Source organism: Notamacropus eugenii, chromosome 4 (assembly GCF_028372415.1).
Source record: "Notamacropus eugenii isolate mMacEug1 chromosome 4, mMacEug1.pri_v2, whole genome shotgun sequence".
Classification (NCBI taxonomy): domain Eukaryota; kingdom Metazoa; phylum Chordata; class Mammalia; order Diprotodontia; family Macropodidae; genus Notamacropus; species Notamacropus eugenii.
The window spans coordinates 107,400,022-107,424,884 of NC_092875.1; the positions used below are offsets into that span (position 1 = coordinate 107,400,022).

A 24,863-nucleotide genomic window follows, 5' to 3' on the forward strand; every position below is an offset into this window, starting at 1 on the left:
TATGCTCTCCCTTTCTCTCAAGCTTTAGCCTTTTGCTTAAATATTATTTTCTGTTCATACCAAATGTCGTTGAACTTTTCTCTTCCAATTTCACTTTTTTTTCTGTTTTCAATACTCCTGTGGGTTTGGGGTGGGGGGAAAAACAACATATAAGTTTAGTGGGATAGAATGATGTAGAGTTCTTTCTTTGCAATATTTGACAGTACTATCAACAGAGAACTTTTTTAAAAGTGCTACCTTATTTTACTGGCACAAGCACTAATAACAAATAAATTTTTAATTTACTCAAAAATAAATATGGGTGTGTGCTCTAGAAACAATTATTTAATTATTAAGCTTTGCCAGAAGGAATTCTCACAGAATTCCTTTAAATACAAAATTCCCCTAACGAACTTAAAACTATTTCATTTATTGGCACTGAATGTGGAGATGCTTTGTCTTTTCCAAAACCTTCTAGATATCAGTGGGAAAACCTGAGTGTGCAAAGAGGAAGAAGGAGGAAAAGGTAAAAAGAAAAAGAGGGAGAAAGGGAAAGACAGAAAGAGGAAGAGAAGGAATGGAGGAAGGAATGAGAAGAGAAGAGGAAGGTAGGAAGATGGGAGAGAAAAAGAAGAGGGGGGAAGAGAAGAAGAGGAAGGAGGGAAGAGAAAGAAAGAGAGAGAAGAAGAGGGGAGAGACCAAGAGTGTAAGAGTGGAAAGTGGGGGAGACAGAGCTGGGATGGGGAAAAGAGAGAAAGACAGATGGATATACACTGTCCTTCAGAATCTGGTTAGGGAAAGTTAAGATATTTAATATATCGTTGTTTATTTTTTCCCCCTATATAGCAACATAAGACTGCTTAAATACATATTGCCTTTTCATAATAAAAACTGAGTCAGTATGGATGCTCAGACCATCCAAAGTATTAAATTTAATACACTAATAAATATACATATTTTTAAAAATCTATTTCAAAACTAAATCAAAATTTAACTTATAAACACCTAAAACAAACCTGAATTTTCAATTCCCATTACAAATATGTCACTATGTGCCAACTTTTTTTAAGACAAGATGCAAGTATTCCACAAATAACCTATTTCTTTACTCGTTGTGAGATGTAAAAACTGCCAAAACTATAACTGGATGCCAGGAAAGGTGAAGTGATTTACCCAATGTCACACAGCAAGGTAGCAGCAGAGGGAAGAGGTTTTTAAATCCCCAGCTCAGTGATTTCACCTTGACACTTATTTATTGTCTCTTTTAAAAAATACAAATTGAAAAAATTATTAAGTTATCAAGTACTAAAGTTACTATTATTCTTGAATACTGAGGCTTTTATTAATTTCAAATATATTTTGGTCACATTTATGGGTAAATACTGAACCTCAATAACTAGAATAAGTTGCAGCACAGTGGATAAAGAACACATCTTGGAACCAGGGAGACCTGGGTTTAAGTCCAAGTAATCAGGTAGTTCCTTAGTCCCACATTCTCCCCCCACGCACCCTCCTCCCACCACTATTTTATAATGCGAGTCTGGGCAAGTACTGATTTGCATTCTTCACTAGATATTTCCTTTACCACTGAAACCTGAAGACTGATGTTTGCCTCCCCAACAGGCACTCTAAGGAAAATGAACTTCAATAACCTAAAACACACATTTAACTAAATGTCCTAACTTACACTAATGATTTTTTTTGATAGTATATACTGCCCAAATGTAAAATGTGTTTTTTAAAAAAATCACTACATGCTGAGAGATACATACATATACTATCAATACGCATCCAGAGCTGCAAAGAAAAAAATAAAAGGATTTAGAGCCCTGAATTTAAAGATCTAATAACACTCTCACTTTAAAGGTGAGGAAACTGAAGCACAGAAATATTAATTTGCCCAGAATCATACAAGCAGTAAGCATCAGAGACAGATTTTGAAACTAGTTCTCCTCTGACTGCCAAGATCCCTCATTTATTAATGCTTATTTTAGACAACTTCTTAAAAATACTGTTGGGATTTGAACCCAGAACTTTTTTGTGTATAAGGTAGGTGTGTTCTATAATGTAAAGATTTATCACTTTTAAAAACTCATAATTTAAAAGCAATGGGTACACACATTTTCATATACATAAAAGGTGATATTTCTTTCATCTTACCTTAAACCTCATTAGCTAACTTAAATTAAATAGAAATCCACAGGTAACAAGAAAAAACCATAACAGCACTAAATTAATTGTCAAAAAATGGTTAATAATTTAAGGGAAAATGAGTTCAGGTAATCTACTCTATTGTTTGGGAAGGACATACACGTGAGAAATTAAAGCAAAGATAAATATCTGTGTCAAGATTCCCTATTAAGATAAGGTAATAAAACCAAAATGCTACAGCCACTGTCCTTTCCCTCCTTTCTCTAAGATTTACTTCAATACCTCAAGAATCTGGGACTTCCTCCACGTAGGTACTCACTCCACTGACAAAGGTCCATCTGCTGCTAATGCTGTCTACAAAAAATTGCTGTGGTCAACACTGTCAAAAATTTCAGTATATGTGGATACCCTTGTGACTGAACACTTTGAACTTAGCTGGCCTAGTCTTCAGCTCCTAGTGATTATACTACCAATATTCAAAACCTATTCTACAGTCTCTGGAGAATGAATGTAGAAGAGATAAAGATGAACACATGGCTTTATCAATTCTCTCTTAACCTTAATCTGTCTTTTGAAAACTGAATCTTATATGATTCCTTGTTTTACAGCACAACCATATATTTGCAAGCAGAACTTAATATAATTTGTTGCCTCTTGGTTTCCAAGTCACTGTCACTAATCACCTATTATATCCCAGGAATTGTGCTATTATAAATCTAATGTTAAAATTGGCACAATAGCAGCTTTTAAGTTAATGTTACACTTTTAGGTAAGACAGTACTGAATAAAATTTCTTTATCTGGCCTAGGATAACAATATGAAAAACAGGTGAAAGTGTTTTTGCCTTATGAGATGGCTTTGAATAGCAGAGGATTAGGTAACTTAAGTACAAATTAATTAGAGGTTCTTACAGAATGAAAGGATGGATTCTGAATTTTTTCATTTGTTATACATCATTATCATAAATTAAGTTTTGTGAGGGTTTTTGCTTTAGTAAAAAAACCCCATAACTTTTAAGGTACAGAAGAAGGTAGGAAATGTGTACTTCAAAACTCTGTGTCAAGAATTTTACAACTATGATCTTATTTTATCTTCACAACAAATCTGGGAGGCAGATACTATTTTTTCTCCATTATACAATTGTGTAAACTGAAGCATATAGAAACTCTGATTTGCCCAGCAACACACACCTAGTATGTGTTTGAGGCTAGATTTGAACACAGGTCTGGCTGATTTCAGGTCCAGCACCACTATTCACTATGCCACCTAGCTTCCTCCGCTGTTTCAAAAAGGAAACTTTTTCTTTTTTTAAATGGGCTTCAAGTCCTGGAATTTTAAATATCAGATACATAGTAGCCTATCTAGGATCCAAGAATAACTTTTCCCAAAAACTCTTCAGTTCTGCAATGCTGTGCTTTGGTTCACGAAGGGCTAAATTCACATGCCATGCTGTCATAAAATTTTTGGTCTCTCTTTAGAGTTTCACTAAGAAGATTCCCAAGGTATTAAGTAATTAAAATAATGACTTTATGCTTTGGGTCACCAAACATTTAGAGGGATCACCAATTCATTAAAAATAAATAACAACTTATTAGTAGCTGAGCATTTTTTAATCCATCAACATCCCATGGCTTCATAAATTTCCAAATTGAAGAAAGTACTTCTAGTATGCAAGTAAAAAAAGTCTCCATTTCCTTATCAACTACCATATTCTGAAGCTGCACAAAAGTAACCAATTTCTGACATTTCAATAACCCTGTCTATTTCAAACAGATGAATAAAAAGTTGAAAGGGAACTATTACTACAAAGAAAATTCTATGATACAAAATCTTTCCAAATAATGTATTAATCTTATCTTTACAACAGTTACTAAGAATAGATGGCTATCTCCTCCAGTATTATTTGAAAATTTTAAATTATATTATTTTCACTACTATAACTACACAAGTTTTTCTCAGGAACAAACTTTCAAATTTGAACAAAAGTAAAAGTGATAACTGACCAACCACCCATTTTCTAAATAAAGAGGCATGCATTACTGTATCCATTTTGTAGGCAGTAAAGGAAACAAGTTAATTGATGTATAAAGTTACACAATTAATAGTTAAGACTAGTATTTAAGTGACCTGCCTACAACTTTTGGATTGTATTCACTAAGAACTCACATTGTAAATTTGAAACCTGGTTATAGAATAAGAAAACATAAAAACTGACCTTTATATAGTAGTAAGATCAACAAAGTGCTTTACATGCAATATTTCACTTTGATTCTCACCACCTTGTTATCCCCATTTAAGACAAAAGCATAGATTAACTTTTCACATGGGTGACTGACTTTTCCCAGTCTCATGATCCAAAAGATTATAAAGGTCCAAACCCCACCTAGCCATTTGGCCTCAAGGGGAAGTTAGGTGAGAAAAGTAGCTGGATCAATCAGTACATACACATCAATATTATTAAAAAATTTCTAAATAAGTGTCTGTAAAAGGATCTTATTTTTTTCTATCTCAATTATTATAAAAAGATAAATGACACCCTAGAGTAGGGACATGGGATAGGCAAGCAATAAGGCCATAATGAATAACCACTTAAGGTAAAGATAAGAGATGATAAGGTAAGAAAATAAATATCCTCCTTTGAGAAAAATTTCATTTCTAAAAGAGATATATCTTTAAATCAGATAGATATTTGTTCTAAACGTTTTATTTTTTTTAAATCAATTGAGAATAGGATCCCAAAATCACAAAAAAATATATTATGTGATCTTTAGCATTATCCTAGAATTTCAAGATTAAGTCTAAGGCTTCAGTTTTTAAGTATTCAAGTGCTATTACTGGCATTTGTAAGTATATAATTTGAAAACAATGAAAGTGTGTTTCTCTCTTAATTATACCCAATCTGCACCCATCTCTAGGAAAACAGTCTCAGAAATAATGAATAAATTTCCTGGTGACAGCAAGTTTTAGAAAAAACATAAAATTTAAATTTAAACTGCTGCAAAGTCTTTGGGATATTTTTTTCTTAAAATTTTCAAGCATCCCCCATTTGGTAAATTATAAAGGACTATCAAGTGAATTTGTATCTTAACAAGTGTTAACACATTCTGAACATTTCTAGAAACAATATGTTCTCTGAGCAAATAAAAGAAGGCAAGCATATTGAAGTGTTAATAAGACATGTCACAGTACAACACTTTTGTAGGACTATACTCGGAATTTTGAGATGGTAGCTAGGCTGATACCCAGATAACAAGCAATGCCAAAACAATTCATATTAAAAAAGAAGAGGAGGAGAACTGTGAATCTTAGGCCACAAACTTAAGATTCATAATACAAATATGCTACTGAGCAAAAGTAATAGATGCAATTACATTATCTATGTATTTGTGGCTTTACAGCTTATTTTATTACAACATAGGGTTCTTTGAGAAGAAGTTATGAAAGGATGGCTGGCTAAAAGAGCCAGCCCTAGAGTCAGGCTGACCTAATATTAAGTCTTGGCTTTGACATCATGAGCAAGTCGCTTGAGCTCTTAGTGTACAAGACCACTTTATCAGCTGCTCTGTTGCAGTAAATTTCTACATCATAAGTTCTCATGAACTCATAGGTCTGAATCAAAAATGAAAAAAGTTATTTAGGAAAAGTATATACTGTCAGTATTTATGTTAACATTGATATCCAAAGGTAAATTATAATTCTGACGCATTTAGAATATTAAATGACAGTAGGATCATAAACTTAGTGCTTGAAGAAGCATCAGAGTCTGTTTAGTTCATCTGCCCCATTTTACAGATGAGAAAACTAAAGCTGAGGGATGTTAAGTGATCTGTCCAAGGATACTCAGGTGGAAATTACCTCCGTGGGATCTAAACATCATTCCTCTGGCTTAGAGCCAGCACTCTTTCCATCATACATACTCCCTCCAAGTAGGATATCTTAAAAGTTTTCATATATTTTTCTAATTTAAGAAGCTTCCTAACAGTTGTGGGGTTTTTTGGAGGGGTTAGTGGGAGGAGGAAGGGGAGTATTATCTAATTCCAGGTAACAAAAGATGCACTAGTAATTAAATATACAAATTAACTTTAACCTTTATGGAGGAAAGTAAAGCTTAGGCAAATTTAGGGTTAACAATGATATATTATAATTTCCTGTTAAATTTCCAGGTAATTTCCTGTTTAAAAATATGGAAGGAACTGAGTAAGGTGCGCATTGTAAGTTCTATTATAATTAAAGCTGGAAAATGGCTTTAAGATATTTCTTTTCAGGGTTTACAGCCAATGGATAAGAGAAAAGTTCAGATATATGCTTTCTCTAAAATAAATAAAGTGAATAGTTTGAGAGGTTTTATTATATTAAATTCTCCCCAAACACTGCAGGCTACAAACCAAGAAACCACTTTTTTGCTTCTTCTAGAGTTGACCAAATATAGACTGAGGTTGGTTGTCCAATTCTACACTTATCCTTTATTGGCATTATGTTACTTGAAACTGACTTAATAGATTTATTCCCACCAGATATAGTTACTTGGGGTAATAATAGTTCCATAAAATTTTCAACCACAGTTAATACTATTACACAAAGAGGTAGTTAGAAATATTCTGCAGGCTTTGAAAAGTTTTAAAAAGAATTTTAGCATATATCATATGCTTTTAAAATACACTAAGTATTATTATATGATGATTTAGAAAAAGCTAAATCAACTTTGCTTGGTTTCACAATTTTAATACCCAAATTATTTTATGATAAATCTACATTTTAAAAGAATTTTTCAAGGTTTCATGACCTTGATAAAATGTGAAAAAAAATGTTAATAAAAAAAGGTGGTTGATCATTCTAATTCTATACACATTTGTATTTTAATAAATTCTTCTTAAAATACTGCCTATGTTAAAAAAAATTTTCATGATTTATAAAAAGTAATCTTAAGCATTATTCATTGTTCTCCTGTTTTAAAAATATTTTTAAAAAATTTCTGGTTTATGACTGTCTTTGAGCTGAATCACCTAAAGAATATCATAGAATAAATTTCAAAAAAATTATTTGTTAAAAATTATCTAGTTATCCTGGGATATAGGGTAAGGAAGTCTCACTGGGCTGAATGACTTGAATTACTGATATTTCACTTAAACTAGAATTAGGCCCTCATTGTTTTAGTAAAATTTTAAATTCTGAATTATCTATTTACATATTTTATTAATGTTTCAATCCCTGTACAAACAAATATTAGTTCTATTTAATACGAACGCAAAGCAGATAGGAAAAAGTAGAACGTAAGTAGAGTAAGACTCATGCTCAGAATGTCAAGTTCAGACAGTAAAGAAGCCTTACAAAAAACAATTTTAAAGAGAGAGAGGGACCCTATCTCCCCTCAAAAAATAATTTATGGGTTTTAGATACATAGAATTTTATATGAATTGTTTTTTAAGCCGAGCTTGTTTTGGAAAAAAAAAAAAACAATTTGCATTTGCCCCTGTAACTCATGAAATACTTTAATTAGGGAACACTGATAAAAATTTAAAAAATAAAACGTTTCCTTGTCTAAAATTGTCAAAATTTAGATAGCACATCCATCGTTCTTCTGACAGCAAGAACAGTAACAATGGAAGCTGCATAAAATAATTTTTAAGTATCACAGTTGCTACATCTTTCAATATAGCTCACCATGATCAGAAGTTATAGCACTTGGAAACTGGCCATGTGAAGACAACAACTTGAGAATCCATGAGGACCTCCAAGAATTCAGGGGGATGAGAGAGAATGGGAAAGGTCCTACACCTTAATAACGTTTGTGTTACTGCACAAATACAAACCTATTGCTATTTTAAAGTTAACAAATCTAAACTGATCAAGAGCAGTTTCCTATACCCTATAAACCTAACTATTTATAAACTGAATCTGTTTACCTGACACTGTAGAAGCTACTCTTCCATCAGTTACTGCTTTGGAAGAATGATATGAAATCATCTGTATATCTTCCTTTTCTGTACTGGGGTACTCATTAAAAGAGGACTCTGTGGTTACGGGTGCTGTAACCTCCGAACTACGGCTTAAGTCAAGAGGGAGAGAGGGTCCAAGCTTCTCAAGTGACACATGAGCAACATCAGGTACTACATAAAAGAAAGAATGTAATAAAATATTAATAGAGAGAAATTGATCCAATGAACATCAATTTGGATTAAAGTGTTATACAAGTGTTTATCAGTCCAAAAGATGTCAGTAGAAAAAAGCAGAAATGTCTTAGTTTTCAACTCATTTTTATGTTTTAGATTTTTTTCCCTTTGTTTTCTGTGTTCTATATTAAATTAGAATACATTACCCTCAGGCACTGATGGCTCTTGCTGATTTTGAGAACTGATGGAGAACACTTTTCCATCAGTGATTGGAGAGGGAGAAGAAACCTTTTCTACAGAATCATCAGGCAACGGCAAAGTGGCTAAACGCTGTGATCTTCTTCTTCGCTCACTATGTTTGGAAGGTCTAGGGGGATTCACGGGTTGTGATGGACCTAGAAAAAGATCTTTCAATGTTCATGAAGCAGAGATATGCCAGGCTAATCTTATAATTTTTTAGTGACTAAAGAAGGGAAAAGCTTTAAAAATATGCTCAAATTCCATCTGATGTTCCAAAAATCATAGGAACTAGAATCCTCCAAATGGGAATTATTCAAGGGCAAAATTTGGTCGCTCATTGGCAAAAAGTTAATGAGCAAAGCACTCAACTCTGAAATGCACTATCAAGAGTTTAACATATTTGGGGTTGTCTATTTTTAGTAGTATGAATACACTTGACTTGAGGAAGGGGGGCCAGAATCTTCTTTATTCCTACACAAAGGGAATAATATAGTTAACTACCAGGGTTAGCTGAGTGAATATCTGCGATTCTTCACTTAGGGAAAAATAGTACTTTTGTATTAGAAGAATTTTTTTAAAAAATATGCACTATGACAAAAGGAATTACATTTATAATTTCTGGTTAGGAAAAAAGGGTAACTAAAATACATCAAAACATGACATGCTTTAACTTTAGTTACCAAAGTAAAGCTAATGCAAATTAGCTTTAGAGAACTACCCTTCTACTTTTTAACATGGATTTTTGTGAATATTTTGGGCCTGATTTATTTAAAAATAACAAAGAAAAACTGATTAAACATATATTCAATGTACAAGGGATACAATAATGTACCATCTTACATTTACATGTTTTGTAAATGTGACCTAGCAATCCCTGCAACTTTCTACTAAAATCTAATATATTTTAAAGAACATTAACTTCTTTTATTTGTTTTGTCTTAGATGGGCTTTTTGGGGTATATAAACAGGTTTTTGTCTGTTTAGAAGATAAGGTCACATAACCCATAATATTAACAGTGTAGGTTATAGGGGAGATATAAAAGGTGTCTAAAGGTTACTAAAAAGGCACTTTCTCTCCCTCTCTCACTCCAACAATGCCCCATCACAAATTCAAATTCAACAAACATCATTTATTAAGTACCTACTATATTCAAGGCATTGTACAAGGCATAGTGCATCATGGTAATCAATTTATAAATCAAACTGTAGAAATAAAATTGCTATAATATTATGTAGTTCTAAGTCCAAGATATGAATAATCCTCAAAAGAAAAATACTTACCAATGTTATGTGACATTGTAGTAGATACTGATGACATTGTTTTTATGAGAAATGTCACAAAACGAAGAGTACGTAGAACATAGTTGAATTCGTGGCCCACTCTCACCCCCCCCTTCTCTTTCTACCCCTCCACCCTCCAAAAAAAAAAAAAGTCACTGACCCAAATGTGCCTTTAAAAAAATCACAAATATTAAATTTTTAAATACCCCTCTCTTTTAAAAAGTATTTGGCAACTGTGAATTGAAGAAAAGACAAACATCTGTTCAACACAGTAAACCTCATTAATGCCAAAATTTTATCGTAATGAGATATGTAAGACATGGGGTATTTCAGAGACAGGTCATTTTCATTTAGTATTTACGATTACTGATTGGTCTGTAAGTAAAAGGCAAAACATATTTTTTATAGTGTTGCTCAGGGAGAATTATAGCCCTTTTACCTAGCATATATACATGGATTTTATAATCTGTAAGAAAACACAAGAAACCCAATAGGGGCACAACTGCTGTTTAGTAAAATCTCTGCTATAAAGCAGGGGTGTCAAACTACATGTGGCCTGCAGAACTCCAGAGCACAGCCTCAACTATATCAAAATATAATTGAGAAAGATTTAACAAAATAAATAAAAATATACCATAATGTTAAACTTGTGGCTTTCTGTGAACTGCAAGAATCTGTTTCTGTTTGAGTTTGACACCACTGCTATGAAGAACCTTCTTAAAAAAAAAAAATTACTGTTCTAACTCATTAAAGAATTATCAATAGCCCATTAAGATGTTTATTTTGTCAGTACTATCCAGGAAACTCCCTCCTTTTCCTACCAGTGAGGTAAGTGGAAGTTCATGGAAATGGAAAAAAATAGCACTGAGATTTTTGGTGTTTTTTTTTTTATTTTGAAGGAGCTGGGAGGGCCAAAGGAAGGTGTGCATGTGTGTGTGGGTGCATGCATGGCATGTGTGTGTTGCATGTGTGTGTCTTGGGGGGAGAGGCTGTTGTGCATTAATATGTCTAAGGTAGAATTTCTGGATAATATAAAAAAGATTCACATAAACTTCAATGATGAGTCTGTTTCTGTCTCTCTCTCTCTCATTTGAATAAATCAGGCATTTGAGAGCGTTTACATTATTAGCTATGGAGATTCGAATGAGGATGAAATTTATGTCACTGAATGACATGATTTCTCAACCACCATAATAGTCTCTGTACCATAAATAAGTCAGAAACATAAGCAGTTTTACATCTAAAATAAATTTAAACTTCTCTAGCATTCCCATTAAAGATTGAATTTTTTAAGAGCAACCTCACAAAAAGCAATATTAAAAACTACAATCAAAATTATGTTGCTTATAGGATAAGTAACTAATTTTTAAAAAATCTGTGCTCACTAGTTTTATTAATCACTGAAGAAGGAAGCTGAGATACAATCGTCAAATCCTCGACTTGTATTAACTCTGGGGAAAGTGGCGATTTAGGGGGTTTTATACACCCAGAAGAATCTCCAGATTCATGTTTGCATTTCTTGCTGCGAGCCTTCCCTGAAGACAAAGTTGAGGATAACAGTGCAGGTTTCTGAGTGTTGGCAGAACTGCTAATGTCAGCTTCATTTTTTTTCTGACTTTGAGGTTTAGGTGAAATCTCCTGAATAAATAATAAAAAATTGATATTTTTATTTCGGTTTCTTCACTGTTGTTCTTGTTTTCTACTTTGATTGTTAAGCAACTTTAGTATCCAAAAAAACATTGTTAAGCAACACATAACATCTCTCTAGTACAAATGAAAAACCAAAAAGAATCCCACATTTTTTTTTTTTTAAGTTGAAAAGGCCGTCTTTAAAGGGACACTGTCAATTTTGGGTCTACATTTTTTCCCATCAAATCACTATTATTTATAATGCCCTCAAAGCTTTAAAATATTGTTACCTTATAGTCTGATGAGATTTTTCTTTTAAATTTAATAAAATATTTCTATTCACACAATTAAGCACAACTGTCAATGCTCTCGGGCACATAATAGTGGATTTATTTTTTTTCTTTCATAGCAAGAGTGGTGAATTTTGATTTTTAATTAGAGGATGTATCATTGCAAAAATCACTTCATCTAGGCTGAATTTTGGTATCTGAAGGATCTGACAGGTTCCCTTTAAGGAAAGATCTCAACACAGAAAACAATGACCAAATTAATAGACTGAGCACACTATCTTTAACCCATTTTAGTGTTGGAAGCCAGTTTCACAAGCAAAAGGCATTATGAAATCAGAGCTACCAGCAATATTGAGTTAATGGACTAACTAAAAAAAGACAAAAAAAAGACCCAAACACACAAAAAAGATATAAAATGTAAGTTTAAAATTTCGTATCTGAAAATAAAATACATCACATTTTGCAGAACACTGTTTTCCCCTTCATCCTATTGTATGTTTGTGATAAATAAAAAGAAGTTTATATTTTCTGATTTTTCAGAAGTAGTATTTAATTACTTTTGTCTGCAATATGTCCTCCATGCTGGATAATGTGCATCCATGTTGGAAATAGGATGGACCCTAATGGATTTGGGTGGACTCTACAGTATTGAAATGTAATTATTATTTTCAGAAGTCTGATGTGCCTACATTCCTATGGCAATTTATAATCATTGTGCTATGCATTTACTTATTTTTACCAACACAGGCTTCTGTAACAGCCCAACTATTAGGACTATGAACCACACCTTCTTCCCAATCGGTCTCTCACTCCCATGACTAGCTGTGAGGGATGATCATCAGGTCTGCAGACCTCGGAACTTTGGAAGGTCATGATTTGAGGATAGAATAATTTTCCTTTTCTAGTGAAACACAAGAGCTCCAAGTTTCAGTGTAAATATATGCAGGCAAATATTTTATGTATTTAGAGGGGCATCTTTGAGTGTTCTAATGGCATGCTGGATATAACACATTAAAGGTCCGTTGCAAAGTATTCCACTCAGTTGTCACCAGTTTTATCATTGAATCAGCTCATTATAGATGTGAATTATAAGTGCAAACTAGACATTTAAGTAAACAGTCCATAAACTGGAGAGAATCCCTATGCTGATTATAGAAGGTATTGCCAGAAAATTAATTAGAGCCATAGCTTGTAAATAAACAATTTTATTGTTCATCTTCACATATGTGAAAGACATTACTACAGCATCCAGTACTCTCAAGTTACAAAGTTATTTAAAACAAGATTTGAAAACTTAAATTAATATTTTGATAAGGTGCTTAAGCTCTAACAAGGACAAATTAACATTATAAAACCTTACTGAATTGTTATTCATCTAATGTTCAAAAGTAAATATAACATGACATATCCCTAGTACAGTTAAATAAACTATAATATCTGTAACTAATAATCTGAGGTTTAGGGTTCAAGACAATGGATTGTAAAAAAAAAATTAATATAAATAAAATAGAATTCATTAAAACAGTTTTTCAGCTGTTGACCTTTGATTTTCTACTGTGTCTTGATTCACATATTTTGAAAAACTCTTCATTACAACTTAGCCACCTGTACAAGAGAGGCAGCTGATAATGCCTATTTACTTCAGGCCTATCAGCTATTCTGATAAAAATTCATATTTAAGGATTTTATAACTCGGCTATTTTAATTTCCACTAGGGGTGGCACTTGGGATAAAAGTTATATAAGTTTAGCTATGAAATATTTTCCCATTTAAATCGGTCTGAATAAGGAAAAGGGGAAAACAGCCTGACCACTTTTTTAGATGCTTTTATAAGAAGCTAATCTAACTTAAATTTTTGTTAAATTAATGTGAGCATCCTTGTTACAAAACTTGCAAGGCCTCCCAGATTACTTTGTAAACAATAAACATGTAAACAGCCGAGTTAGTCTAAAAGCTACTTCACGTAGCTTGCCTATGGAATGTGCACTGCTTTCAGCACTAAATCTTAAAACATAAACAGTCTAGGTAATCTGTACAATCACATTCACCTCAATGGGGTTCTGCATAATAAAAGATTGACATTGTAATGAATCCTCCAGAAATGTTTTACTAACCATGTCCCTGATTTATTGCATACTGAGAATAGTATAAACAGTGATAAAAAATACACAGTAATTTAAAATCTGGGATGTTAAATATCATAACACAGTAAAAATATCACACAAAATTTGGTTGATATACTGACATCATAACGGCAAAGAGTTAACCGTTGTGGTAGCTATAGAAAATCAGTAAGAGACCATAAAATAACAATCAGTTTGAAAGACCACTGATTCAATACAGTATCAACGGAGGCACCAAAACAATGCAACCTCATCAAATTATGTTTAAAAACCCTGAAAAACCCAATAGGACGTCAATTAAAATTGGGTTGTCTTTTAAAGTGTGTATCTATTAAGGGAAATTGCTACTCCTTTTAAAATATTCCTTATTAAACTACTAATGAAGAAAATTAAATGAATACAAATAAGCTCTATTAAAATTACATTAAGGCTCAGATTTTAAAACAGCAGAACCAAGAAAATTCAGAGTTATGGCTATTACTGTGTCCTGGTAATCTTACTGTGCCTAAGAAATTAAGCCCTTAAGAGTATGTAAAAGCATGCACAGTTCATTATGTACAGGAATTTTGGGAGTTTGAAGGGAACCAAGGCAAAAATCTAGCAACCTTAATTTAAAAATTCTCAATTGGGCAGCATTAAGTCAAGACCCATAATGCTATCTTAACTTTTTTGTATTTACTAAAATATACATCCTAGCAAAATTGTATGGCTCATTGAACAGTTCATAAAACATACACAGTCTAACATCAATTCTTACAATAGAAAAGAAACTTCTTCCAAAAGAAGTTTTATTAGTTGTCCACAACCCTGTTTAATTCACAAATTAAAAGTATTTGTGGAGGGGTCCTTTTCTAAGCCAGTGAGAGGTATGGTTCCAGCTAAAAAATTATACCCTGGGATGCCTGACTCCTGGGCTTTCAATTCTTTGGAGACAGTGATTTTTAATGTCAGTCTAACGAAAATCGAAATTACTTTTGTAGTTTACTTTTATACCTTGGGTAAGGCAGAGAAAGAAATGTCTTCAAACAATGTTTCCTATTCCTGTTTCTGAATGAAAGGGCAATTTCAATTACGTGGACACTATCATCTCCATGCCTCACTCCAGTAGGAACCTGGCAAAAAATCAAAGGCTACCATTTCATACCTGCTCCAGCATTGGAGCCGTTTCGCTGCAGCAGTCTTCTTTTTTTTCAGCACCATCCACCCCAACAGCTTTGGATGCCAACAAACCTTAAGAAAAATTGCACAAAAATAGTTTGTTAGAAAAGTGTTAACTTTCACCCACTTTATTTTATTTTATGGTACAAAAACAGTCCTTTCCTTTCCCCACACTTTGTACCAGGTATGAAGCAGTAGATTTTTGACAACTTTTAAGAAGGAACAGCCTGAAAGGTTTAATTATCACCAACATAGGCACTTTTGACAGTTGGTCAGGAGAAATGAAATAGGGAGAATTTGAAGGATTACACACTCTTTGCACTATTTTCTTTCCCCTTTTTTTCTTCTTGACAAAACCTTCTGGAAAAAAAATGTGTCCTACGAGAAAACTTTCTAATACTCAAAGTTCACAAATAATTAACAATTTTTCCCCCAATTTTTAGTTTTGCAATATCATCATAGGATGTTTATAAACAAAATAAGATGGAGAATTGACAGAACTAGAATCAAAAACAGTCACAAAACTGTGAAATGGTAAGTTGTTTTGGAGTTCAACTATAGTTCCATTATTGAGTTAATAAGAAGGAAAAAAAAATTCCTTGAAATGTCCATCGAAAACAAGTGACCTTTTTGTTTGGCTAAAAACTGGCCTTGATTCTCCAATTCACTTTGCCATTTTCCTAGACTCCATTGGCATGCATCTCCTAATAATGATAATTCTAATTTCCCACATATATCATACTTCTTCCCACACTGAATCTTAGATTTGAGCTGAAAAAGGACTTTAGGTACCACTGAATTCAACCCTGTCATTTTACATATAAGTAAACTGAGATACAGAATGGCTGAGTAACTTTCCTAGGGTCATACAGATGGTAAGTTTCAAGTCTTCCTGACTCCAAGGCCAGTACTTCAACCGTAACATCACACTACCTCTCTATATCCTCTCCAGGAGCTTTCAGTCCTTAGTAATTGAAAATGGTAGCTAAGATCTATAATTCTTATTTCCAAATCAAATGATGAACTACATAATTGTATTGATTTTTTCCACTAAGTATGCCACCAATTCTCAACTCTGAGTTTAAATTGTGTTATCTAGGAGATGATGACGTTTTACTGAACATTAAAATCCTGTCTTAAATGACCAAATGAAAGTATGGTTCAGAGTCTTTTTCCAAGGCAGACACCTTTCGTGTTGTTCAACTCAGATAGAAAATATCCCAGGCACTGGCTGAAACCACACTCTATCTGTAAGATCATCAAAGTTTGGAGTGCCATTTCAGAGCGAGCCAATCATAACCCTTCCTAAGCAGTAAGAAGAAAACCATTGTCCAGCCATACAAGAATTACTGCCATCATGCTTCAGGATTAAACAGCTAGAAATACTCATAATATGTTGTAATAAAATATGCCAAAAACACATGAAACATGGATTGGGATATGGTAATGTTAAGTTCTTTTATATAAATGTCACTTTTTCTCACAATGACTTTGCTATATGAGTTATATTTCATCAGCTTACATAAGAATCAAATAACATCAAGCTTTAGCTTCTCTCAGTGGCACTAAAAAATGCTAGCAAGAGCTAACACTATTAACTAGCTAAATGTCTAGCAATCAGCAGCAACAACCAATTTAACAGGCTCGAGAAAACAGAACTCTCAAATACCAATGGCTCTGTAATGAAAATATTATTTCACACACTGTCCTTTTGCATTTGATACTGAAAACATTCTATAGAATAATCTACTTAATTTTTCCAGGACTAGGATTATGTCAAATTACCTAATTAATTCTCTTATTTCCAGAATTAGTTGAAAAACCAATCACACAGAGAAATATACAATTCTCATTTCAAATCCAATCCTAATGTCATGTATTAATATAGCCGTTGGATTATCTGTTGGCCTGCTGCACTGAGACAATGCAACAGGGAATGTCACTAACAATCACTTTCACTTCACTTTTCTCTACCTGGTATTACTGAAAATCAACAAATCATCAAAAATTAAAAGTAAAATGATTAGAAAATTTCTAATTCCTTGCTTATGGAAAAAAAAGTCACCTTATTATGTCTTTTACAGCTCTAATTTTAAAGGGACAATTATTTTAAATTTATAGAATTACAATCTCAGAATTAAAAGAAACACTGGAGGCTATTTAGTACAAACATAAACATGTTCTTTGCTCTTGTTTTTGCTTTTAAAACATTCAATCAACATGCTAGAAGTTCCAGTTGGTAGGATTAGAACAGCAAATAAATTTGGCTTTGGCAAGCCTTAAGAGGTATCCACGGAAAAGAAATTATTAAAATGCAGCAAAAGTAAATACAATATTAAAATCACATGGGAAATGCTGAAAAACTACAAAACGAAAAGCCAGTTAAGTTGCTGCAACAGTTTTCAATGGAAATTTAGATAAATTCTACCATAAAATATGAAATTAGAGCATTCAGATATTGTAGCCAGTCATTTAAAAAGGGATTTCATTTTAAGGACTTGTGAAGGAAAAGCAAAACCCCACAATACAAAGAAATATTAGACAATTTATTTAAAAGTTACTTGAAAATTAAACACATCAACCTTTGGTTTTCGAAGTCAAACTGTGGCCAGACACCTACGCTTCAACAATAAAATGATCTTCGATAGAGTACATGACCACCACATAACCCAAGATAAAGTTCATGTAAACTAGAGGCAAAGGAAGAATTAGAAAACAAATGGGTACTTGAAGAAAGAACACAGTTCTTTTTACACTGAAAAGTAGCCCAATGTCTATCTGTAGTTAACTAACCCTTATCTGATAATTCTTGATTTTTAAAAAATTGTTTCGGTAACCACGGTACATCCTCTTGAAGAACAGGTTAGTAAGTACTAACTGGAAAAAAACAGATTAATTTTGGAGGGTGAATTACATCACTGTCAATGTTTGTTACTCTAAGAAGAGGGTAGAGTACAAAGGTAATTATTTTGGAGGCTGGCATTAATCATTTCCTGAAATGTGTTTATCTGTCAGCTAACTATATGTTAATATACGTGTATATATACTGTCCCTGAGTATATACATATTGTTGTTGTAAGATTCAGTGGCCTCTAAAATCCCTTTCCAATTCAAAACATATAACCCTATGTTGGAAAAAGATACCCATATGTATAAGAGTGTGTGTGTGTATGTATATACATATGTATGTGTGTGTGTGTAGGCATGCGCAAAAAAAGTACATATCAAAAATCCTGCTCTACAGATTTTCCAAGCTCAAATATTTCTGGCTAACTTTATAACTAGGAGCATGGAATAAAGAAAGGGGTAGAATAAAACGATACAATTTTAAAGTTGTTCCATCATTTTACACCCTGAGATTTCAAAGCACTTAATCCCTTCTCTAATCCTAAACCTTTTCACCTTTTTTAGGAGTGGGAAGAATTTTTCAACATGGTGTTAGTGGTTTTGGAGTCTAGCACCTGGGTTCACGACCTGGATCTAGTGCTTGTTACATGTGTCAAACAGGGCAGGTAGTCTATTAACCTCTCTGAGACTCAGTTTCCTCTTCTGCAAAATGCTGAGTTGAACTGAGGTTTAAGGTCTCTTCCAGTCCTAAAGCAATGATTCTATATCTTTTACCTGAACTTGTAAAATAAGCCCCCTTGAAGCAGGAGAAATACTGTCATAAGCTAACAACAAATTACCAGCAGTTCTAAACCTTGGGGATTGTTTAAAAGTATTACCTAGCCTTATCACAAAATGAAGTCTTGGAAACAGAACGTACACGACAAATGCTGCTCTCTTCTCCTACTTCCTAGACTATTCATATGCTTATCTATAAAAATACAATTTGTGAATTACTTGACTCCAGAAAATTGATCGCAGCCTTTCCACTATATTTTTAAGTTCACTCTATAAATTAATTTTTAAGCATTATGCATATAGCAGATACTCTGAATAACAAGTTGTAATCTATATGGAATGTTAATGAACTGTATAAAAATGGTTTTTTTAAAAAATGTAGTTACAGGCTCATGCCTATTAGTTGAATTAAAATACAGAACAATATTTTTAAATACGTTGATAACTGTTTTTCAGTATAATTGGTTTCTTTTAAGATCCACATATTTTATTTTATGCACTTAAAAAATATTATTCTGAAAAGGGGTACAAAGGCTTCACCAGAATATCAAAAGGGACTATAATACAAAAAAGGTCAAGAACTTCTGCTGTACAAAAGGGGGCACAAAACGTGTAGGAATTACGGTGAAAATGTGGAAAAGAGTGAGCATGTGAATTAAATATCACCCTGAGAATGACCCACTTGGCTGTTTCTGGTTTCAAAGAAGTATAAATAGGAAGTAGGGGGGAATGATTCAGAGCACAGACTTACTGCTATGAACACAGCCAGATTCCCGGTGTCTAACAGAAGACATGGTAGAGTTCAAACATGTCATAGTCAAAGACAAAAACACTATTAGCATGGTACTTGTATTTGTCATTATCTCCCATCAATTACAAATAAAATTTATCTGCGTACAGGCAATTTAGTAGTTCAACCAAGGCCACAAACATTAAGTATATATTTCTTTTACACAAAGAACTGTTGTAACATGAGGATATAATATGCATCTACATGAGAAGAACTATTAAAGAGAGTAAATTCTGAGTAAGGAGAGGATTCTAGTCAAGTGCTCATACTATTCTAATAGTGTGTTATATTTCGGGCTTTTCTGCTGTTGCTGCTGCTGCTAAGTGTTCGCTGTTCCACTCAAAGTTCCCAAAAGATGCTGAAGAAACTGCACCATAGTGGCTTCACTTCTCTCTCACAATAAACAGAAGCTGTTACTAAGGAATCATTCATGTGTCCTCCTGGGAGGTACAAGGATAAAGGCCTCTATTTCATCTCACTACTGTGCTCTCAAGGTCATTTACAATTAATATATCTTTATGAGTTAAGTTGTCATGACATTATTATCCCAGTCTATTTGTCCATCTTCTTCAAAGGGTCACATGAATTCCCAGTAAGGTTCTAGAAGGTATACTGAGTCATCAAAAACAAGTAATCAGGATAAAAAATCATGATGTCAGAAAACTGGGGTCTACATCTCAAGAGTACAGCAATTCCATCTTCTCCAAATTCTGCTCCTGCAGCAGAGCTATTTCTCCTTAAATCACATGAGTTAGAACAATTCTGTTCCATCTTGCCATGGGATGTTACACAATACTATAAATCTGAACAAAGGATGGGGTCTGAAAGTGTCACCATAATCCCCAATAGAGTAAGGATATGGTTCTCTCCAAAGCCACTAGTGTTTCTATTCTTAAGAAATAAAAGGAAGGGATGCAGTTATCTTTAAGAAAAGAAAAAGAAAAAAGTTCCTCCCTAAGCACTAAAGAAGGGGGAAAGTGGGGGTAACAAGAGAGAACAAATAAAGAATAAAATTAAAGTTTTCAACATTTCCATTTCTATGAATCAATTGAAAAATCACTAAATGAATTTTACAATGAAGTATACTAGTAGATTCTACTTTTCACTTTAATTACTTCTGGTAGCTCAATGAATAGAGCCCTGGGCCTGGAGTGAGAAAGATTTGAGTTCAGTCACTAGCTGTGTGACATTGGCAAGTCACTTAAAAAAAAACCAAAACAACAAAAATCACTATTTGCCTCAGATCCCACGTGTGTAAAATGAGCATAAGAGATGATATTTGTAAAGCTATTAGTAAATCTTAAAGCACTGTGTAAATGCTAGTTACTCTAAAGAATAATTTCAACTACAAAATAGCACACTGTCTAATGGAGTTAACACACACGAAAAACTTTGGCAGTATTAATTACTGGATTAAACAATTTGAATCATGTGATATTTAGCAAAATCAGTTGAAAAGCATTTATTAATCACCTACTCTGTGGCAGGCACTGTGCTAAGTATTTGATACAAATAAAAGAATAAAACAATTCCTGATCTCAAGGAGCTTACTCTTACTAATATCTATTAAGTGGTTCCATAAAAATACTACGTCTAGTAAAAAAAAGGATTATTACGGACAATTAGCTTCACATAAATATTTTATGAATTGGTAAATGGCTGAACAGTATCACAATGGGATTTCACAACCTTACATGAATCTGTTTATGATGATGCATTAAGCCATTAATGAGAAATGTGGAATAGTATAACCTTATGAAGGATATGAACATATAAAACAGTTTTACCCTCCAATAGCAAATCAAAAATTCTATTAAGTGAAAGCAAATGTTTTATTTAAAAACAAAAAGATTAATAATTTTAAATTGTAGATAATGAAAACCTCTCTAATCTTTAAAATAAGATATTCAGTGAAGTTATATTCAGTGAAGTTACTTTGTTCAGAGTTCTAAAGCAGATTTAGACCCTTTCCAAAACAGTAATGTTGTTATTCCATTTATTAACTGGAAATGGCAATGAAATAAAAACTTCTACACAAGGGGTGAATTACTGTACATCATTTTGTTAAGTAAAGAATAAATATTACAGACCTATATTATCTAAAGAGTTGACAAAATAATTATTTAGAAACAAAATTTTATTTTTCCAATGAGATGTGACAGCATCTTAAAAATGTACTAGACTAAAGAAAGAATAATTTCATTAAAAAATTCACATCTCTCAAAAAAAATCACAATAAATAAATCCACATAGGTCTACAGGAAAAAGCAGTACATTTCTTACACTGAAAATTATTCTTACTTCTGGGTTGATTAAAGAATATCACAACATTTTATAAAATTTAACCTCTATGACCCTCACAACATCCCTGTGAGGTAGGTGCAAGTTTTCTCATTTTACAGAAAAACATATGGCAGACACTCATAGGGGCTTAACAAATATTTTTTTGGGGGGAGGTGAACCATAGTAGAACATCAATTACATAAAGTGCCCTATCCAGACAAAAATAGCTTAAAATGTTATATGAATTATTGCTGAAAAAATAAGTGGGAGATACAAGAAAACTTTAATTCCCTACATTCCCAAACCCAGCAAAAAAAAAAGTCATCACAGTTTACCAGTAATCTTGTTAAGACGAGCTCTCTTTGCCTGAAAAGAGTTGCCTTGATTACTTTTCCTCTTGTGTGATAATGTGCTCTCTGGCTGTGGAAAGACCATCTTTGGAACAGTCTCTACGTGGAGTCCTACTATCAATGAAATACACATATATGAGTTTATTAATAAACTTAAAATTAAAACACACAAACATCTTTTTAACAATACAAAAACAACATTTTGTACATAAGTTTCATATTTCTTGAGGAGGTAAAAACAAAAGGCATCAGGACTTTTCTGATAGTATACCCAATCCTGTCCAGACTGACCAGAACATGGCACATGCCTGAATCCAGTATTCATTCCTCATATTCTAAAAGCAGGAAAAGAGAGAATCCTAATTTTAGATCATCTTGGTTATCTGAATTACTTTGACTAGTCAAAATTTGCAACCAAAAAAGCTGGCACAAAACTAATATGCTTCAAAATTACAGCAAAAATAATCAGTATGTTATATATTATTAATAAAATGTTATTAAGAAATTGATTCTTTGGCCAAGAAAATCAGAGAAAATCTTCCTTTCCACATCAAATGGCCACCCAGAAAATTATTTTTATATCCCCTTCCACAGGAATTGCTATGTATTTACCAAAAACATTACAGTCAATGAGAGAGGTGTCCAGTTTGCAGTCCCCAATGTGGTCACCAATATTGCTGATTAAAATATAATTGGGAAATAGCAAACAAAGTAAAAATCCAATAGAATAGAGATCATGTTAACATGTGGTTTTCTATGTCAACATATAGCCATAGGGATTCTTATGTACAGTTTAGTAGCCTCTATCTGAATTGGACAGCTCTGATCTACAAGTTACTTAGCATATATACTTGGCAAGGAGAAATCTCCCAACCAGGAAACCAACAAATAGAACCTTGATCTATAGGCTATATAAGTTGATAATCATGGTGCCTAAGGAAAAAAACAGCCTAATGCAATACCTTGTTGTATACAATTCTTGGTGAACAGAGTACACAATTTGAGTACACCACTAAAGAAAGAGGAAACATGAGAATTATTTTGTACCAAAAGTTTCACTTGATGTTGGCAGTTCTTCCTTTTTCTCAGCTTCTTGTATGGCTGTAGAGGTTGATGTTTCTTCCTTCTTTGAAGATATTTTAAACCATTTTCTTTCTTCTTTATCTTTATTGCTGTTTGCACTGGTTCGAGGTTTACTCCCTGTTTTGTTCTTGGCTGCTGCAGCAGCAGCTGCTTTGACTAAAGCTATCCAATCCTCCAAAAAAGAAAGACAAAAATATGTAAAATATTTAAAATTATTCAAGAAAAAGCAAACATTTTTATAAATTAAAGCAGTTTTAAATTAAAAATTATAAAATATCTGTTGAAATGTATTTTGATAATATTACCAAAGTCAGGGATTTTGCAGGTCTTCTTTTAAATTCCCTATTAAGCTGACTGTATAATCATCCATAAACTGGAAAAATATCAGGTCCCAGGTTACTGTAAGCCTTCAAATTACTTAAGACTTCAACAAGAATATAATCTGACATGCTCCAAGAAACCTAAATCAAAGTATTATAAATTTCATGACAAACTGGAAAAGTAGTAAGGTGTTTATGTGCTAGGTTTCACTTCCATTGTACAGAAGGAAGCTCAGTAAAAAAAAAGAATGGATTTATAGTCAGATAATGTGTAACAATCCTATTCCTGCTACTTAATACTGACATGACCTTGGACAAATCACTGAACCACTCTGAGCCTTAGTATTCTCACAGGTAAAAGGAGAATGCTCTAGATGATCTCTAAAGTACCTTGTAATTATAAAAGTGTTATGATTTTATACTATAATCCTAGTTTAATTCATGAAAAAAGTATAAAAAGGAAGCAACACTTGCATTTTTATTCCAAAGAAAAATGAAATACATTTCTATAGAATTCTCTTTTCCTCTAAGAATATACTTTTTCAAAATTAAAGTGTATCTGATGGAATATATTACAATATGATTGCTGGTGTTTGATTTTTAATTAGCTTATGATTTCCTATTAAAACTACACTACAGATCTGAACATCGTATTCTACAAGTTAACACTTCAGAATGACAGTGGGTCACTAGTCAGTGACCAAAAGATACAAGCAAATAGTTCTCAAACGAAGAATTGAAAAATAATAGCAATTATAGAAAGGACTGCTTCAAATCACTAAAAATAAGAGAAATGAAAATGAGGAAATCTCTCAAAATTCACCTCATACCCAACATATTGGCAGAGATGACAAAATAAGATAATAGTTAATGTTGCTGGAATTGTGGGGAAATAGCACCCTAATACACTGCTAATGGAGGTATGAATGGTTCTAACTATTCTGGAAAATTCATTGAGATTTATACTGAGTAAAAATCTACACCCTTTGATCAAGATATCCCATTTATAGACTATCCCAAGGAGGTTTTATAAAGACAAAAACATCCCATACACGTAAAGAGCATCACTTTTTGTCCTGAACAAGAAAGAAAGCCGTTGATCATTAATTGAAAATGGCTAAACAAATTTTGATACATGGAAGTAATGAAATATTATTACACTGCAAGAAATTATGGAATATGATCACAAAAACAAAGTGAAATAAACAACCAAGAAAACAGAATAAAGGAAGAACAAAAAAAAAGAAAAAAGAAAAACAAAAAAAACTCCAGAAACTGATTGCTATACAATTATAATGAGCTTTGCTCCAAAGAAGAAATAGGAAATGCACCTCCCTCCCTTTTTTGCAGACATAAGGGACTTTTAGGGATGGAACACTACACACAGAGTTGGATTTGGATGATATGTTGGTTAGTTTTCCTGAACTTTTTTTCTTTTTTATCTTTGTTATG

The 24,863-nt window shown here is 32.8% G+C and overlaps 1 protein-coding gene across 25 annotated transcripts in view; it reads right to left on the bottom strand.

Annotated features, from left to right (window-relative positions):
* PHF20L1 (PHD finger protein 20 like 1) overlaps positions 1-24,863 on the bottom strand; it is a 124,683-nt gene that overhangs the window by 54,182 nt on the left and 45,638 nt on the right. For 9 of the 25 annotated variants that reach the window (XR_011965738.1, XM_072603025.1, XM_072603020.1 and 6 more), the window contains 7 exons: positions 23,056-23,263; positions 21,994-22,122; positions 14,948-15,033; positions 11,147-11,399; positions 8,447-8,635; positions 8,034-8,237; positions 61-117 (listed from right to left, as the gene is read on the bottom strand). Coding sequence is in view for 24 of the 25 variants with exons in the window: in XM_072603025.1 (XP_072459126.1) it covers positions 61-117; positions 8,034-8,237; positions 8,447-8,635; positions 11,147-11,399; positions 14,948-15,033; positions 21,994-22,122; positions 23,056-23,263 (1,126 nt within the window). In the remaining variant the exon portion in view is untranslated. Of the gene's footprint in view, positions 1-60; positions 118-8,033; positions 8,238-8,446; positions 8,636-11,146; positions 11,400-12,869; positions 15,034-21,993; positions 22,123-23,055; positions 23,264-24,863 lie in introns of those variants that run through there. The other 16 variants (XM_072603027.1, XM_072603022.1, XM_072603019.1 and 13 more) reach the window with 9 other exon arrangements.